Source organism: Ascaphus truei, chromosome 6 (assembly GCF_040206685.1).
Source record: "Ascaphus truei isolate aAscTru1 chromosome 6, aAscTru1.hap1, whole genome shotgun sequence".
NCBI classification, from domain to species: Eukaryota; Metazoa; Chordata; class Amphibia; order Anura; family Ascaphidae; genus Ascaphus; species Ascaphus truei.
Window position 1 is genome coordinate 25,572,819 of NC_134488.1, and position 18,586 is coordinate 25,591,404.

An 18,586-nucleotide genomic window follows, 5' to 3' on the forward strand; every position below is an offset into this window, starting at 1 on the left:
TACATTGTTAGTTGGTTGTTTCTGAGCATGGTCCCAGGAAGGGTTACATTGTTAGTTGGTTATTTCTGAGCATGGTCCCTGGAAGGGTTACATTGTTAGTTGGTTGTTTCTGAGCATGGTCCCAGGAAGGGTTACATTGTTAGTTGGTTGTTTCTGAGCACGGTCTCAGGAAGGGTTACATTGTTAGTTGGTTATTTCTGAGCACGGTCTCAGGATGGGTTACATTGTTAGTTGGTTATTTCTGAGCATGGTCCCAGGAAGGGTTACATTGTTAGTTGGTTATTTCTGAGCATGGTCTCAGGAAGGGTTACATTGTTAGTTGGTTGTTTCTGAGCATGGTCCCAGGAAGGGTTACATTGTTAGTTGGTTGTTTCTGAGCATGGTCCCAGGACGGGTTATATTGTTAGTTGGTTGTTTCTGAGCATGGTCCCAGGAAGGGTTACATAGTTTGTTGGTTGTTTCTGAGCATGGTCTCAGGACGGGTTACATTGTTAGTTGGTTGTTTCTGAGCATGGTCTCAGGAAGGGTTACATTGTTAGTTGGTTATTTCTGAGCATGGTCCCAGGACGGGTTACATTGTTAGTTGGTTGTTTCTGAGCATGGTCTCAGGAAGGGTTACATTGTTAGTTGGTTGTTTCTGAGCATGGTCTCAGGAAGGGTTACATTGTTAGTTGGTTATTTCTGAGCATGGTCCCAGGAAGGGTTACATTGTTAGTTGGTTGTTTCTGAGCATGGTCTCAGGAAGGGTTACATTGTTAGTTGGTTGTTTCTGAGCATGGTCTCAGGAAGGGTTACATTGTTAGTTGGTTGTTTCTGAGCATGGTCCCAGGAAGGGTTACATTGTTAGTTGGTTGTTTCTGAGCATGGTCCCAGGAAGGGTTACATTGTTAGTTGGTTATTTCTGAGCATGGTCTCAGGAAGGGTTACATTGTTAGTTGGTTATTTCTGAGCACGGTCCAAGGAAGGGTTACATTGTTAGTTGGTTATTTCTGAGCATGGTCTCATGAAGGGTTACATTGTTAGTTGGTTGTTTCTGAGCATGGTCTCAGGAAGGGTTACATTGTTAGTTGGTTGTTTCTGAGCATGGTCTCAGGAAGGGTTACATTGTTAGTTGGTTATTTCTGAGCATGGTCTCAGGAAGGGTTACATTGTTAGTTGGTTATTTCTGAGCACGGTCCAAGGAAGGGTTACATTGTTAGTTAGTTATTTCTGAGCACGGTCCAAGGAAGGGTTACATTGTTAGTTGGTTATTTCTGAGCATGGTCTCAGGAAGGGTTACATTGTTAGTTGGTTGTTTCTGAGCATGGTCCCAGGAAGGGTTACATTGTTAGTTGTGATTGTAATTTAGGTTCCTAGCTGGGAGGCAGAGCCATTGTTATTTATGAAATATGTTTCTCTGACTGGGAGGCGAGGGGTTAACTTCATTATGTAATGGCGTGAGTTAAGTATTGTTATGACGGTTTAATAAATGGTGCTACGGCCTTACCCCCACCTTATGTATGCGTCTGGTGTAAGTTATTTCAATTCAGCTAAGTTTTGTTTAAAGGGTAATGCCTCATACAGTCCCCAAGATCTAGTAATCACACCTGGAGAGTATAATTAAATTGGTCTGTTTATATCAAAACAATATCTGCAAATACAACACTTGACAATGTATATAAAGAGAATAAAAAAAATATAGAAAATGCTGTTAGAAAGACACAGAATGACAATAGTAAACCGGACCTGGAATAGCCATACTAGCTAAAATAAAATAAAACCAAGCTCTGTTTACTTTCCCATGGTCAAAAACATTCCAGCCAACGTCCGTCTGTCGGCGATGTCCTACAATATACTTTTACCTTCAGTATGTTGTTCTTTTTTCTTGGAACTCCCATTCTTCAAAAAGTTTTATATTTAAATGTTAATTCAATATTCCTAAAATAGTTATATGAATGTTCCTCATTCTGTATTTTATTACACACACTGGTTATTGTAACTCTGAAATTGTGTCTGTGTACCTAACTTTATAGAGAAAAGTATCACTTTTTTGGAACTGTTGCCATTATAATGAATGTCAAAATTATAATCGGCGACCGATATTAGAACAGTGAAATTATCCGTATTATGACAGTCTTTAACTTTTGGGATTTTGCGATTTCTTTTATCCGTCCTCTACCGCCTGCTTTGTAAATGGAGCTAAAATTGCACATGAATCCTGCTTTTCAAACATCAGATCAATGAACAAGCTCATTTCGTGCGGAGCAGGACATTTCTCAAAAATAATAAAAAAACTAAAACAATAAGAAAACAATGATCCTCAACTGTCTTCATTTCAGGGTCTGGAGGAGAAGTGGAACTCAGAAGATATAATACTGAAACTCTCAGGCACTTCGCACGGTTACAACAGTACATGAATTTTAGGAGCCTATTTTGTTCTGGTTGTCCCGATTGGCCGGCAAAGCCAAAGCCGGCCAATCAGTTGAGATGGAACCTACATGGCCTTTAGGACCAAGGAGGATAGAAACAAACCAAATAGACAAATATTAAAAGGAACCGATAACAAGTGCACTGTAAACTAAAATAAGTGGAGAGAGGGGTAAAACGTAACAAAAAGAAATCCATGTGGGGAATGCCCACTGGGTGCCCAACTCTGAAACCATCCCAGTGTACTCGGGGTACGAGAGCGCATCAGTGCCCAGAACATCGCCACGATCTTCATTGGGACACCCCCCCCCCCTTACAAACACTGCTTCCTGCTCTTATAAATAGCCAGCTTAGCTAATGCCAGGAGCAGGTTGGTGAGGAGGTCTCTAACCTTATTGTCCCCGGACACTGGCGCCCGAAATGTAGGGAGCAAGCAAACTGACCTTGTCAGGTGTCAGATTATATCTAAATATTTGCTGAAAGTTTATTTTTCAATGTCTTTTCCCTGTAATTGCAAGGGGGGGGGGGGGGAAGGGGAGGGGAAGTGCCAGGAATAGTTCAGTACATCCGAACACCTCTTGCAGAAAAGGATTTCCTGTGCTTCAAAGCAATAAAGGCAATAAGGCAAAAGGATTGCGACTTCTTAGCTCGCGGGACCAGCAATAAAATGTGAGCAGTTGGAGGTTTAAAGACGGCTGATAAAGTGTGGTGGTTGCTCGTCCGTTTAAAAAATTATTCATACTGCCGACTCCGTGGTCAGATCTGCCGCGGGTCAGTGTGCCGGGGACAGGAAAATGTTGAAAAACACAGCAAATATAACAAAGGCGGCGTAGGCCGCAATGCAAATCCAGAACCTCGGGTCTTTTATTAAGTTTCCATCGAAGCAGCTGAAGACGGTGTAACCGATCGACATTCCAGCCAAGCCACCGGCAAAGTGAGCCACAAAGGACACCTACAAAGGCAAGCAGAAAGCCGAGGGTTAAATGATTTAAAGAGCTGCAGGGCCCCTCTCTGGCTGCAACAGTATTACAGGAAATCTTTTTTTTTTTTTTAAACATAGGTTTGAAGGAGGGTTTTTTTTGGAGCTGAACCCCATTAATTTCAACTCTGGGGACCCCCTGCTTCTGGAGATACACCCTATCACCCTCCCTCCTCTCCTCCTCTCTCCCTCCTCCCTCCTCATCCTCTCTCTCACCCTCCCCTCCTCATCCTCTCTCTAACCCACCCTACTTCCGCTCTCACCCTCCCCTCCTTCGCACCCTCCCCACACTCTCCTCCCACTCACCCTCCCCTCCTCATCCTTCCTCTCACCCTCCCCTCCTTCGCACCCTCCCCACACTCTCACCCTCTCCTCCCTCTCACCCTCCCCACCTCATCCTCCCTCTCTCGCCCACCCCTGCTCATCCTCCCACTCTCACCCCCGTCTCTCAACCCCTCACCTCATCCTCTCACCCTCCCTCCTCTACCCATCCTCTTCCCCCCCTTCTCATCCCCTCTCTCCCCCTTCCTCATCCCCTCTCTCCCCCCTTCCTCATCCTCTCTCCCCCTCCTCATCCTCTCTCCCCCCTAGCTCATCATCTCTCTCCACCCTTCCTCATCCTACCTCTCCCCCTTCCTCATCTTCTCTCCCCCTTCCTCATCCTCTCCCCCCTCCTCATCCTCTCTCTCCCTCTTCCTCATCCTCTCCCCCCTCCTCTCCTCTCTCACCCTCCTCCTCCTCCTCTCCCCCTCCTCCTCTCTCCCCCCTCCCTCCTCATCCTCTCTCTCTCTCTCCCCCTCCTAATCCTCTCTCTCTCCCCCTCCTAATCCTCTCTCTCACCCTCCCCTCCTCAACCTTCCTCTCACCCTCCCCTCCTTCGCACCCTCCCCACACTCTCACCCTCTCCTCCCTCTCACCCTCCCCACCTCATCCTCCCTCTCTCGCCCACCCCTGCTCATCCTCCCACTCTCACCCCCGTCTCTCAACCCCTCACCTCATCCTCTCACCCTCCCTCCTCTACCCATCCTCTTCCCCCCCCTTCTCACCCCTCTCTCCCCCTTCCTCATCCCTTCTCTCTCCCCTTCCTCATCCCCTCTCTCCCCCCTTCCTCATCCTCTCTCCCCCCTCCTCATCCTCTCCCCCCCATCCTCACCCTCTATCCCCCTAGCTCATCATCTCTCTCTCCACCCTTCCTCATCCTACGTCTCCCCCCTCCTCATCCTCTCTCTCCCCCCTCCTCATCCTCTCTCTCCCCCCTCCTCCTCCTCTCTCTCCCCCCTCCTCCTCCTCTCTCTCCCCCCTCCTCCTCCTCTCTCTCCCCCCTCCTCCTCTCTCTCTCCCCCTCCTCCTCCTCTCTCTCCCCCTCCTCCTCTCTCCCCTCCTCCTCCTCTCTCCCCTCCTCCTCCTCTCTCCCCCTCCTCCTCCTCTCTCTCCCTCCTCCTCCTCTCTCCCCCTCCTCTTCCTCTCTCCCCCTCCTCCTCCTCTCACCCCTCACCTCATCCTCTCACCCTCCCTCCTCTACCCATCCTCTTCCCCCCCTTCTCATCCCCTCTCTCCCCCTTCCTCATCCCCTCTCTCCCCCCTTCCTCATCCTCTCTCCCCCTCCTCATCCTCTCTCCCCCCTAGCTCATCATCTCTCTCCACCCTTCCTCATCCTACCTCTCCCCCTTCCTCATCTTCTCTCCCCCTTCCTCATCCTCTCCCCCCTCCTCATCCTCTCTCTCCCTCTTCCTCATCCTCTCCCCCCTCCTCTCCCCCCTCCTCTCCTCTCTCACCCTCCTCCTCCTCCTCCTCTCCCCCTCCTCCTCTCTCCCCCTTCCCTCCTCATCCTCTCTCTCTCTCTCCCCCTCCTAATCCTCTCTCTCTCCCCCTCCTAATCCTCTCTCTCACCCTCCCCTCCTCATCCTTCCTCTCACCCTCCCCTCCTTCGCACCCTCCCCACACTCTCACCCTCTCCTCCCTCTCACCCTCCCCACCTCATCCTCCCTCTCTCGCCCACCCCTGCTCATCCTCCCACTCTCACCCCCGTCTCTCAACCCCTCACCTCATCCTCTCACCCTCCCTCCTCTACCCATCCTCTTCCCCCCCCTTCTCACCCCTCTCTCCCCCTTCCTCATCCCTTCTCTCCCCCCTTCCTCATCCCCTCTCTCCCCCCTTCCTCATCCTCTCTCCCCCCTCCTCATCCTCTCCCCCCCATCCTCACCCTCTATCCCCCTAGCTCATCATCTCTCTCTCCACCCTTCCTCATCCTACGTCTCCCCCCTCCTCATCCTCACTCCCCCCGCCTCATCCTCTCTCTCCCCCCTCCTCATCCTCTCTCTCCCCCCTCCTCCTCCTCCTCTCTCTCCCCCCTCCTCCTCCTCTCTCTCCCCCCCTCCTCCTCCTCTCTCTCCCCCTCCTCCTCTCTCTCCCCCTCCTCCTCCTCTCTCTCCCCCTCCTCCTCTCTCCCCCTCCTCCTCCTCTCTCTCCCTCCTCCTCCTCTCTCTCCCTCCTCCTCCTCTCTCCCCCTCCTCTTCCTCTCTCCCCCTCCTCCTCCTCTCCCCCCTCCTCCTCATCTTCTCTCCCCCCTCCTCATCATCTTTCTCTCAACCTCCCTCCTCACCCTCTCACCCCCTCCCACTCCTATCCTCACCCACCTCCTCCTCCTGTCAGCCCCCCCTCCTCTTCTCTCACCCCTCCTCTCTCACCCCCCTCCTCCTCATCCTCCTCCTCTTCTCTCACCCTCCTCCTCTTCTCTCACTCCTTTAACAATGCCTATTGGTCTGGGGTGGAGCAGGGCAGCAGAGGAGGAGGAAGATGGCAGCAGGAGAAGGGGGGAGAAGAATGGCGGGAGCGGAGCAGGACGGCCAGTGAGGAGCTGCTCTGTAGCAGCGGCAGACACCAGAAGTCAGTGAAGACTTCCAGGTCAGAACGCAGGGGCACGTTCCTCCCCGGCCGTTCTCCTCTGCCACCCTGCTCCGCTCCTGCCATCCTCCTCCTCTTCTGCTGCTGCCACCCTGCTCCACTCCTGCCATCCTCCTCTTCTGCTGCTGCCACCCTGCTCCGCTCCTGCCATCCTCCTCCTCTTCTGCTGCTGCCGCCCTGCTCCGCTCCTGCCATCCTCCTCCTCTTCTGCTGCTGCCGCCCTGCTCCGCTCCTGCCATCCTCCTCCTCTTCTGCTGCTGCCGCCCTGCTCCGCTCCTGCCATCCTCCTCCTCTTCTGCTGCTGCCACCCTGCTCCGCTCCTGCCATCCTCCTCCTCTTCTGCTGCTGCCACCCTGCTCCGCTCCTGCCATCCTCCTCCTCTTCTGCTGCTGCCGCCCTGCTCCGCTCCTGCCATCCTCCTCCTCTTCTGCTGCTGCCACCCTGCTCCGCTCCTGCCATCCTCCTCCTCTTCTGCTGCTGCCACCCTGCTCCGCTCCTGCCATCCTCCTCCTCTTCTGCTGCTGCCACCCTGCTCCGCTCCTGCCATCCTCCTCCTCTTCTGCTGCTGCCACCCTGCTCCGCTCCTGCCATCCTCCTCCTCTTCTGCTGCTGCCACCCTGCTCCGCTCCTGCCATCCTCCTCCTCTTCTGCTGCTGCCACCCTGCTCCGCTCCTGCCATCCTCCTCCTCTTCTGCTGCTGCCGCCCTGCTCCGCTCCTGCCATCCTCCTCCTCCTCTTCTGCTGCTGCCGCCCTGCTCCGCTCCTGCCATCCTCCTCCTCTTCTGCTGCTGCCACCCTGCTCCACTCCTGCCATCCTCCTCCTCTTCTGCTGCTGCCGCCCTGCTCCGCTCCTGCCATCCTCCTCCTCTTCTGCTGCTGCCACCCTGCTCCGCTCCTGCCATCCTCCTCCTCTTCTGCTGCTGCCACCCTGCTCCGCTCCTGCCATCCTCCTCCTCTTCTGCTGCTGCCACCCTGCTCCGCTCCTGCCATCCTCCTCCTCTTCTGCTGCTGCCACCCTGCTCCGCTCCTGCCATCCTCCTCCTCTTCTGCTGCTGCCACCCTGCTCCGCTCCTGCCATCCTCCTCCTCTTCTGCTGCTGCCACCCTGCTCCGCTCCTGCCATCCTCCTCCTCTTCTGCTGCTGCCGCCCTGCTCCGCTCCTGCCATCCTCCTCCTCCTCTTCTGCTGCTGCCGCCCTGCTCCGCTCCTGCCATCCTCCTCCTCTTCTGCTGCTGCCACCCTGCTCCACTCCTGCCATCCTCCTCCTCTTCTGCTGCTGCCGCCCTGCTCCGCTCCTGCCATCCTCCTCCTCTTCTGCTGCTGCCACCCTGCTCCGCTCCTGCCATCCTCCTCCTCTTCTGCTGCTGCCACCCTGCTCCGCTCCTGCCATCCTCCTCCTCTTCTGCTGCTGCTGCTGCCCTGCTCCGGCCGCCACTTCCTAAAATGTGCCACCATAGGTGACCCCACCTGAGACGCCTACAGTAGTAGTTTTACCGGCCCTGCATACTGTACATATGGAAAAAAAGTCAGGGGTGACATGCGGTCTGATGCTTCATAGGAGCTCAGTAAAATATATAGACAAGTTGGGTCAAAGATTCCATATATACCATCCGTTTCCATTATATACAGTATGTCCTATGTTTTCCTCTCCACAGCATTTCTTGAATATGAAAGCATATAGGTACAATCATCTAACCTGTGGCCCAGTGGCATGGACAATGTATCTTCTGTAAACGGCAAACCCAACATCTGTTAGAACTGAAGAAAAGAAAGGTTTAACAGTCAGATTAATGCAGTGAAATATATAGGCTATTGTAGCAGATGTGCGCAGGGGGATTTTTAAAACAGGAGGCGTTTTTAAGAGAAAATTAAAATAGCCTTTTATTAGCTGGAACCTTTAAAACAAACAGCTTGGGATAAGCAAAATAGGGATAAAAGTGGGGGGGGGGGGAGGGGGAGACCTAACTCATATATGGAGCGCTAACTAAATAACTGCATATCTCCTGTTTAGGGGTTGGGGGGCTAAACCCCTTACCAACAACAAATGACAAAACAGGGTCAGGTCAGTTACCTTCGGCTGCGGTAGGGGTCTGAAAGTCTGAAAGTCCTTTTGCCGGGTTTCTCTCCTCAGCGTCCAGAGAGATGTAGTTTCCCTGTTGCCCACTTTTCAGGGTGTCTCCCTGGACTAGAGATCTCCTTGCAGTGTATACTGCAGGCTTTTTAAAGGTGATAACAAGCCAGCCGAGTGGGTTAATTAGGACAGTCTGCTCTGAATTAACCGGGTCAGAGCTGGGCTCAAGCTCTCCACACAGCTTTCCCTACAAAACTACTTAGTCGGGGAAGGCCCCCTGATACAGCAATATAAAGCAATCAGCCACATTATCAAAAAACAAATATACATTTTACACAGTATATATGTATAACAAAAGGTGGAGGCCTCGATGATATCAGATAAATTATGATTGGGAAAAGTCTTCAGTGGGTTATCAGATGTAAGTGAAGATCAATGAAATATTCCAAGGTAATTGTTATATATATATATATCATCATCATCTTCTTCAGCCCTTGTCGATCCACTGCCAAATGAAGGCCTCCCCAATCATCTTCCAGGTTCTGCTGTTAGAAGCCTCTCTTATCCTCGTTGCTACAACAAAGTTTGTTATTTTATCTTTTCAACTTACTTTTGGTCGTGGTTTTGGTCTTTTAATATCCCTTGGAATCCAGTCGAGTACTATCTTTGTCCCACAATGGTCTTTTTTCTTCTTGCGATGTGTCCGGCCCACTGACAATTTAAGTGTATCACCCTTGTGATGATGTCACAGACTTTTGTTTGCTTTCGAACCCATTCTTTCTTTTTCTGGCCTCTTCTGGTGATACCCAGCATACAGTACGTCTCTTCATACTTCTTTGCGTTGTCTGAAGCTTCTGAATTATATTTGCATTTAGGGTCCAAGTTTCACATCGATACGTGAGCACCGGCAGAATACACTGGTCGAAAACTTTCCTCTTGAGTCACAGTGGAAGATTTTCTTGAAAGATGGTCTTGTGTCTTCTAAATGTGCTCGATTCCATCTTCATTGTTCTATTGACTTAATTCGAAAGGTTGCCATCCATTGTTACTTGTCAGCCAAGGTAGACATAGTATTTGACTTCTTCTAGTTCTATTCCATTTATTTTGATATTTGTTGAGTTGACACATCTGTTGAACATCTTTATGAGATTTATGTGGAGACCCACATTCTTACTTGCTTCGGGAAGTTCTCTCAATTGTTGATGGAGGTCTTCTGGACTTGTGGCAAAAATAAAGTAATCTGCAAATTGTAGGTGACTCAAATATTCACCATTAATTTGTATTCCTTTTTTATCCCAATGTCTTGAACAATTGTTCAACCATTGCTGTGAAATGCTTGGTGACATTGTGTCTCCCTGCCACACTCCCTTGCTGCTCCTTATCTTGCTTGTATCTTCTTGTAATCTAATGGTTGATGTGGCATTCTTGTGTATGTATGTATGTATGTATGTATGTATGTATGTATGCATGTATGTATGTATGTGTATATATATATATATATATACGCATACATCCCATCTACCCTACAGCATTACCAAATCACTACAAATCCAACAATGGTTTGAAATGATTAAATATGCAGCGCCATATTGAAATTGCAGGGGTCACAGTTAATAAGTTTAAGCATGTGTAAGACAGTCCATTTGACAATCCTTTCTCCTATTGGTTAAGGTTTGAAACGGTCATCCTTCATACTTATTGAGCACACATACCCCCATAATACGATTGCACTGTAGCACAACTAAACTCCTAGACACATATTGCAGTTACGTTAACACGTTCCACCAGACATTCAAGGGGAATGCCAACTAAGACAACTAAGACACGGTTGCAGTAGTCCAGGCGGGCCAAAATGAGCGAATGAGTGAATTAGTAGTCTTGAACCCTTCTCTCCCTTCTCTCTCCGGCTGCTGATCTATAACTATATTTATAACCTCTTTCCTGAGGGACTACCGGCCGCATCAGATTTTAGGAATAGCCACTGCGTTTGCACACAGGTGAATGCATCTATGTTGCAGATGAAAGGGACGGGACATTGGTTGTTTGCCTGGAAAACAAGGTCATCCTTGGAGTCTTAAGGAGAAGTTTGAGATGCACAAGGGCGCAGAGCTTACCCATAATAAGTAACTGAACTTGAGTCTAAGCCCAGCACTGGGATATAATTCTGAATGAATATGGGCTTTGAGCATTTCATGGGGTATCCCAGTATACATTAAAGTGATTTGGAAGATTGTTGTTCTGCATTTCAATGAGTGCATTACTAGGAAACATTTAACATTTGAATATTGTATGTCTTTATTTGTATAGCGCCATTAATGTACATTGCGCTTCACAGTAGTAATACACGTGGTAATCATATAAATAACAAATAATAAATAATTATAAATAACAGATCATGGGAATAAGCGCTTCAGACAAACGTAACATTTAGGAAGAGGAGTCCCTGCTCCGAGGAGCTTACAACCTAATTGGTATTGTGACAAACGGCTTACTCCGGGGCTCCGTCGTTTGTCCGGGACTGTTTAGAACACGGTCTTTTAGGGTAGGTTAAATGATGAGGCGTCACGTACTGTTCCTTTAAACAGGCTATGCCTGGTTTATTCAGTCCCAGGCACTGAGACTGCCACAGTGCATACAACAGAAAACAGATCAAAACAAAAGCTGCTCACCTGAGCGATAACTTAACTTAGATATCCCTGACTCAGGGTTGGAAGTGGCTTTTCCACTTCCAACATCAAAACACGGTACTTTTGCAGTCTTACACAAATGAACAGAAAGATTGAACCTGTTTGGGGAAGAGGCTTCTCCCCTCTGTAGTTCAGCAGCCTTCCAGCCTCCTGGCTCTTGTGGGGAGACCAGAGCAAACAGGAAATCAGTCTTTCATACCTGATTCCTAATTAGCATGACAGGTGACAGAAATCAGGCAGCAGACAAACTCTGGTCTGGATCTCTCATCCCTCAGTTCCAGCGCTTGCCAAACTGTGGGATGGAGTGTATGTATTATAAGGCTGCACTCCCAGGCCAAACAGGATAGAAACTGTCTAGTATCCTGGGAGCCCTATATACGGAATTTATTACCATCCCCTGGTTTCTGTCACATATCCTCCCCCCCAGCTCAGACCTCGAGGGATGAGCGACCATGGATATTAGGGAGTGCATCCTTGACAACCCGTCAGCATTGCCATGTTTGTGCCCTGACCTGTGTTCCACAGAAAATTTAAAGGGTTGTAGGCTTAGGAACCACCTGGTCACTCTAGCATTCTTTTCCCTGTTTTGACACATCCAGGTAAGGGGTGCATGATCTGTGACCAACCGGAATTTTCTCCCCAACAGGTAGTATTTGAGCGTCTCTACAGCCCACTTTATTGCGAGACACTCTTTCTCTACTATGGAGTAATTTTTCTCCTGGGGATTTAGTTTCCTACTTAAATAAAGGATGGGGTGCTCCTCACCTTGAGACTCCTGGGAGAGTACCGCCCCCAGCCCTACCTCAGATGCGTCGGTTTGGACTACGAACTCTTTGGAGAAGTCAGGTGTGACCAACACTGGTTGGGCACAGAGAGCTTCTTTCAGGCTTCTAAAGGCCTGTTCGGTTTCGGGGGACCACTTTACCATTAGCGGTCCTCTTGCTTTTGTGAGGTCAGTTAGTGGGGTTGCCTTAGTTGCAAAATTGGGAATAAACCTTCTATAGTACCCAATTAACCCCAAAAAGGTCCTTACTTGTTTTTTTGTAACTGGCCTTGACCAATTTTGTATCGCCTCCACTTTGAGTGTTTGGGGTTTGAGTAAACCTCTGCCAATAGAATATCCCAGATACCGGGCCTCCTCCAGACCAATAGTGCATTTAGCGGGGTTAGCAGTTAGTCCAGCAGACCGGACTGCGTCAAGCACAGCTTGGACCTTTGGAAGGTGGGATTGCCAATCTTCACTATGGATTACCACATCATCCAGGTAGGCGGCAGCATACCGAGCATGTGGTTTTAAAATGTTATCCATCATTCTTTGGAATGTGGCGGGAGCTCCATGTAAGCCAAAAGGCAACACCTTATACTGAAAGAGGCCGTCTGGGGTTGAGAAGGCTGTCTTTTCTTTTGCCCTTTCTGTGAGGGGAACCTGCCAGTACCCTTTTGTTAGGTCTAGGGTTGTGAGATATCGGGCTTTGCCCAGTCTCTCTACAAGTTCATCTACCCTGGGCATAGGATAAGTATCAAATTTTGACACCGCGTTTAGTTTCCGGTAGTCATTACAAAACCTTGTTGTACCATCTGGCTTTGGGACTAAGACTATAGGGCTGTTCCACCCACTTTGGGATTCCTCAATTACACCTAGTTTTAGCATTTTTTTAACCTCTAAACTTATAGCCTTTCTTTTGGCCTCTGGGATTCGGTACGGTTTAAGGTTAACTCGGACCCCCGGTTCAGAGACTAGGTCATGTTCAATTACGCTAGTTCTACCTGGCCGTATAGAGAAGATTTCTTTGTTTCTTTTCACTAAATTCTGAACCTCTCGTTTCTGATGAACAGACAGGGTTTCAGCTATGCTAACCTCTGGGTCAGTTTCTTGATTCTCTGACGGACCTGGGGGTACTAGGGTTAACAAGACTTCTCTATCTTTCCAGGGCTTGAGTAGGTTTATATGGTAAATTTGCTCAGGTTTCCTCCTACCTGGCTGTCTTACCTTATAATTTACTTCTCCCACTCTTTCCAAGACCTCATATGGCCCATGCCATTTAGCAAGGAATTTACTCTCCACGGTGGGAACCAGAACTAGTACCCTATCACCTGGAGAAAAAATTCTGACCCTAGCACCCTTATTATATGTATTCCTCTGTGCTTCTTGAGCTTTCTCCATGTGTTCCCTCACTATGGGTAGGACTGCAGCAATGCGGTCCTGCATCTGGGCAACATGCTCTATTACACTTCTGTAAGGGGTAACCTCGTGTTCCCAAGTCTCTTTGGCTATATCCAGTAAGCCCCTTGGGTGTCGGCCATACAATAGTTCAAACGGGGAGAAGCCAGTGGATGATTGGGGAACTTCCCTAATGGCAAATAACAGGTACGGTAACAAACAATCCCAGTTTTTCCCATCTTTATCAACCGCCCGCCGTAACATGCTCTTTAAGGTTTTATTGAACCTTTCCACTAAACCATCTGTTTGTGGATGATAGACTGAGGTTCTGAGATGCTTGATTTTTAGGAGTTTACATAGCTCTTTCGTTACTTGGGACATAAATGGTGTTCCCTGGTCAGATAGAATCTCTTTAGGAATCCCGACCCGGGAAAACAGAACTACTAACTCTTTTGCTATGTTTTTAGCTGAGGTGCTACGTAGGGGAACTGCCTCCGGATATCGGGTGGCATAATCTAATATTACCAATATATGCTGATGTCCCCTAGCAGACTTTATTAGGGGTCCTACTAGATCCATAGCAATCCGGTCAAATGGTACCTCTATTATGGGAAGGGGTACCAATGGGCTGCGGTACGCCTTGAACGGGGCGGTGATCTGACATTCTGGGCATGAGGAACAATAATTCGTAATTTCTGCCAGAACCCCAGGCCAATAGAAGCTTCGGAGAACCTTTTCTTTTGTCTTTTCCACCCCTAGGTGTCCCCCCAATGGATGACTATGTGCGAGGTGTAATACTACGTTACGGAATGTCCGTGGTACCAACAATTGTTTAGTTGTAACTGATTTCCTTTTATCAACCCGATATACTAGGTCGTTCTCTACCTCGAAGTAGGGGTAAGCAAGTGACCTATCTGGTTGGCCAGGAGTACTATTCTGGTCCCGTATATTTCCCCTTGCTACCGCTAATGTGGGGTCCTCCCACTGGGCCTTCTTAAAACTCCCAGGACTGACCTCTAGGTCAGCGAGGGTCTTATCCGGTTCTGGGGTGGTAAGTGTCTGCTCAACATCTTGATTTGGGGTATTCCCTACCAAAGTAGTGATGGGGAAGGGAATTTTACAGCACTCCTCCTTTTCCCCCTTCTTATTTGGGCCCTCGTCAACCTCCATTTCTGAAAAAGGGAAAGGATTTGTTTCTTCTAATACTTCGTTATGGTCCGCTATTGAACTCTGGGCGCTATTCTGAGCGGGGGACCACATTTTTAGAAAATGGGGAAAGTCGGTCCCTATTAACACATCATGTGCCAGTTTGGGTACAATACCCACCTTGAAATCTAAAGAACCAAACTCTGTTTCAAAAAAAACATCAACAGAGTCAAGAAGTGCCCGAACCCTCTTACCATTAACCTTTACAAATGCCCACAGATGGTTATTCAAGGGGTCCTCTGGGCTAGGGCCCATACATTGGGACAACAGCGAATAAGGTTCCACGCTGTTGCATTGCATGGGCTCATCATTTAGTGGGCAGATTTTTGCTGTGTGGCCCCTCTCATGACAATTTACACATTTAGGTACATAGTCTGTGTCCCACTTAGAGCCTTTTCCCGGCTCCCCATGTTGGCTATTGCCCTTAGTGTGCGAACCACTGTTGCTGGTGCTGCGTGAAGGTGGTCGCCGCTCTTCAGCGCCCCTTAACCCCGGTACCCTTTTACCGTCTCTGGAAGAGTCCTGGAACCTCGGGTAGTGGGGTTGCTCCACGACTGTGGGTTGCGGGTGCTCTTCTGCTGCATTGTACCTTTCTACGAGGGCCACAAGCTCATCCGCATTGTGGGGGTCACTCCGACTGACCCAACGGCGTAAGGCAGAGGGAAGTTTCCTCAAGAACTGGTCCATGACCAACCGTTCCACGATGTGGCTGGCTGAGTTGATCTCGGGTTGTAGCCACTTCCGGGCGAGGTGGATGAGGTCATACATCTGGCTTCGGGTGGCTTTATCCATCGTGAAGGACCATGCGTGAAACCTTTGGGCGCGAACAGCCGTGGTTACGCCGAGGCGGGCGAGGATCTCGAACTTCAATTTTGCATAGACGTTAGCTTCGGCTGGCTCTAGATCAAAGTAAGCCTTCTGGGGTTCGCCGCTTAGGAAGGGTGCGATTAGACCAGCCCACTCAGCTTCTGGCCATCCCTCTCTCTGTGCCGTGCGTTCAAACGTGAGAAGATAGGCTTCCACATCATCCGAGGGTCCCATCTTCTGAAGGTAGTGGCTTGCCCTGGTCATTTTCGGTACTGGGGCTGCCGCTGCCAGTGGAAGGTTACTGATAGTCCCCCTCAGGATCTCGAGTTCCTGCTGTAAGCCCTGAGCGAACCGCTGTTGCTCCTCTCTCAGCAAGCGGTTTGTCTCTTGCTGGTTTGCATTCGCGTTTTGCAGGGCTTCATTCGTCTGTTGCTGGTTTGCATTCGCCTGTTGCTGGTTGGCATTCGCCTGTTGCTGGTTGGCATTAATCTCTTGCTGGGCTATTAGCAGCTGTTGCTGGGCTGCATTCGTCTGCTGCTGGTTTGCATTAGTTTCTTGCTGGGCTATTAACAGCTGTTGCTGGGTTTCATTCGCGTCTTTCTGGGCAGCGACATTGCGTACCAGCGCACCCACCACGTCTTCCATCTTGTTTGCAGAGGATGAAAAAAACTTTTTTTTTTTTTTTTTCAAAGTTCTTCAACCCGCAGACCCCCTAGTGCTCTGCCCGCATTCTCCACCATATGTGACAAACGGCTTACTCCGGGGCTCCGTCGTTTGTCCGGGACTGTTTAGAACACGGTCTTTTAGGGTAGGTTAAATGATGAGGCGTCACGTACTGTTCCTTTAAACAGGCTATGCCTGGTTTATTCAGTCCCAGGCACTGAGACTGCCACAGTGCATACAACAGAAAACAGATCAAAACAAAAGCTGCTCACCTGAGCGATAACTTAACTTAGATATCCCTGACTCAGGGTTGGAAGTGGCTTTTCCACTTCCAACATCAAAACACGGTACTTTTGCAGTCTTACACAAATGAACAGAAAGATTGAACCTGTTTGGGGAAGAGGCTTCTCCCCTCTGTAGTTCAGCAGCCTTCCAGCCTCCTGGCTCTTGTGGGGAGACCAGAGCAAACAGGAAATCAGTCTTTCATACCTGATTCCTAATTAGCATGACAGGTGACAGAAATCAGGCAGCAGACAAACTCTGGTCTGGATCTCTCATCCCTCAGTTCCAGCGCTTGCCAAACTGTGGGATGGAGTGTATGTATTATAAGGCTGCACTCCCAGGCCAAACAGGATAGAAACTGTCTAGTATCCTGGGAGCCCTATATACGGAATTTATTACCATCCCCTGGTTTCTGTCACAGTATGTAGGAGGAACGTACAGAAACAGTAGGAGGGCATTTTGGTAAATGCGTCTGCAGGGGGCCAAGCTTTATATATCGTGTGTCTAGTATTATCTACAGTGCTACTCATATGCTTCTTTAAGCAAGTATATCCCGTGAATTCACTGGTCCATTTGAAAAATGTACTTACCTATTATTACGATGAGTAGAATTCTAAATATACCACACAATGGTACCATTTCTTTGAAATTCTAGGAAGAAACCGGAAATACATCATTTCAAATGCAAACCAATAATAATGGAGGTATATTTTGTTAATGATGATGTTGGAAAGATGCAATACTGAAAAAACATTTTTGGCTGATTTTGTAGTGAACTGATGGTGCAGAATGCTTAAGTTATATTTCTATTCTGTAAGGAGAAACAATTTGGGTTATTACGCCGAGTCAACCAGCAAAGTATCCCTTACTGTACATTGTCTTGGTACTTTTTAGGTTTTGCCAGAACTCGCTTGCTTTTCGTTTTGGAATTGGAAAACATTTTTTTTATGGGAAAAGAAAAAAAAAAACAAGCAGGAAAATGCAATAGAAATTTTCAAAATTCCAAACTAGGTGCAAAAGTTAGCAGTTTTTTCATTTGTAAACCCAAATGTGTGTTCACTTTTAATCAGAGGATGAATATACACACATTTACTATATATGGCTGTAGCCAGGGTTATTTAAACCTGTGTCGCGTTATGGTGAAATGTGTTGGGATATTTTGCGTTATCATTGCAATTGAACCTTATGGATACTCTGTTATTCTGAGTTATAATGCGATCATTTTTCGTTATCAGCAAGTAGATTAAATCTGGCTACATCTGTGTGTGTATATATATAATTACTGTACTTTGAAAAGTGCAGGAAGGTTTGCAGAAAATCCCATTTTGTTTAATCATTTATTTATTACGGTAAGTCCTTTTGTTTTTAACGATTTGACATTGATTTTTTTATTATTATTTATATTTCTTTTTTCCCCATGTATGTATCCCCTCTTTCGTTCTCCTTATCCTAAAAAAAAAAAACTTTGAATAAAATGTTATTTATAAAAGAAATCAAAAAAAATAAGACACTTACCACAATGCTATTCATAAAATAACCACCGATGAGTGCGTAGACTCCCCCAGAAGCACCGACCAGAGCGAGGAGGGGATCGAAAATGGAACTGGCCAGAGACCCTGGTAATAATGAGAACTCTGCAGGGTTAAACCTATGTTATCTGTAATAAAGCCACAATTGAGCGGAACGCGTCAGAATGACGCGAGCACAGAGACATTACATACACGCCGATGTCAGGTCCCAGGTGAACTATTTTGTTGTGTCTGGGTTCCAGACTGAATGTTATAACCTGCATTTACTACGCTGTGAATGGGCCGAAAGGTTTCTCCTGGAATAACACCACTTAGCAAACAGGGGCCTACATGTAAGTGCAGATTTGGGGCCATAGTTACTAAGTGGTGCTTTGCCATTAGACACCTTTTTGCTCAATCACAGTCTTATGGCATAGCACCGCTTAGCAAATTTGGGCCCTAATGTATTGGTGTTGTGAATAATTTGCCTTGTCGGTACGGTTCCTTGCACTCTCCCTTTCTATTCATACATTAACCCTTCAATGCCGTAGGAGACTACAGCATATTCATTTTATGGGGAGACCTGCCAACTCTCCCTGACTGATATCAGCACCTCTCTATTAAAATGTCTTTGTGATTCATATCATAATCTCCAAACTTCACCGATGTGTCTGTCCCCGGAGGCTGACATCTCTGTGTGTAGTTACTACTAAGTCAGGCGTTTGGTAAATGAAGGAATTCAGGGCTAAAAGGGTGTGCAAGGAAATGCAGGATTAATGTTCTTATTGTTATAATCACTTTATGTAACAGCTACTTGTAGGTAATGCGTGCAGAGGTGAAGACAGGAGACTCGCTTTAGGAAAATAAATGTAGGCTTTTATTACAGCCAAAGTGCAATAAACAAAAAACACAG

At 48.1% G+C, this 18,586-nt stretch overlaps 1 protein-coding gene across 6 annotated transcripts in view; it reads right to left on the reverse strand.

Moving 5' to 3' along the window:
• Positions 1-1,406: 1,406 nt before the first annotated feature.
• The window catches only part of RHBDL2 (rhomboid like 2), a 62,719-nt gene continuing 45,539 nt past the window's right edge, over positions 1,407-18,586 (reverse strand). For all 6 annotated transcript variants that reach the window (XM_075603691.1, XM_075603690.1, XM_075603685.1 and 3 more), the window contains exons 6-9: positions 17,681-17,781; positions 16,756-16,816; positions 7,985-8,046; positions 1,407-3,358 (exon numbers count right to left, since the gene is read on the reverse strand). In XM_075603691.1, coding sequence (XP_075459806.1) covers positions 3,179-3,358; positions 7,985-8,046; positions 16,756-16,816; positions 17,681-17,781 — 404 coding nt within the window. In that variant the 3' untranslated portion in view covers positions 1,407-3,178. The remainder of the gene's footprint in view (positions 3,359-7,984; positions 8,047-16,755; positions 16,817-17,680; positions 17,782-18,586) is intronic.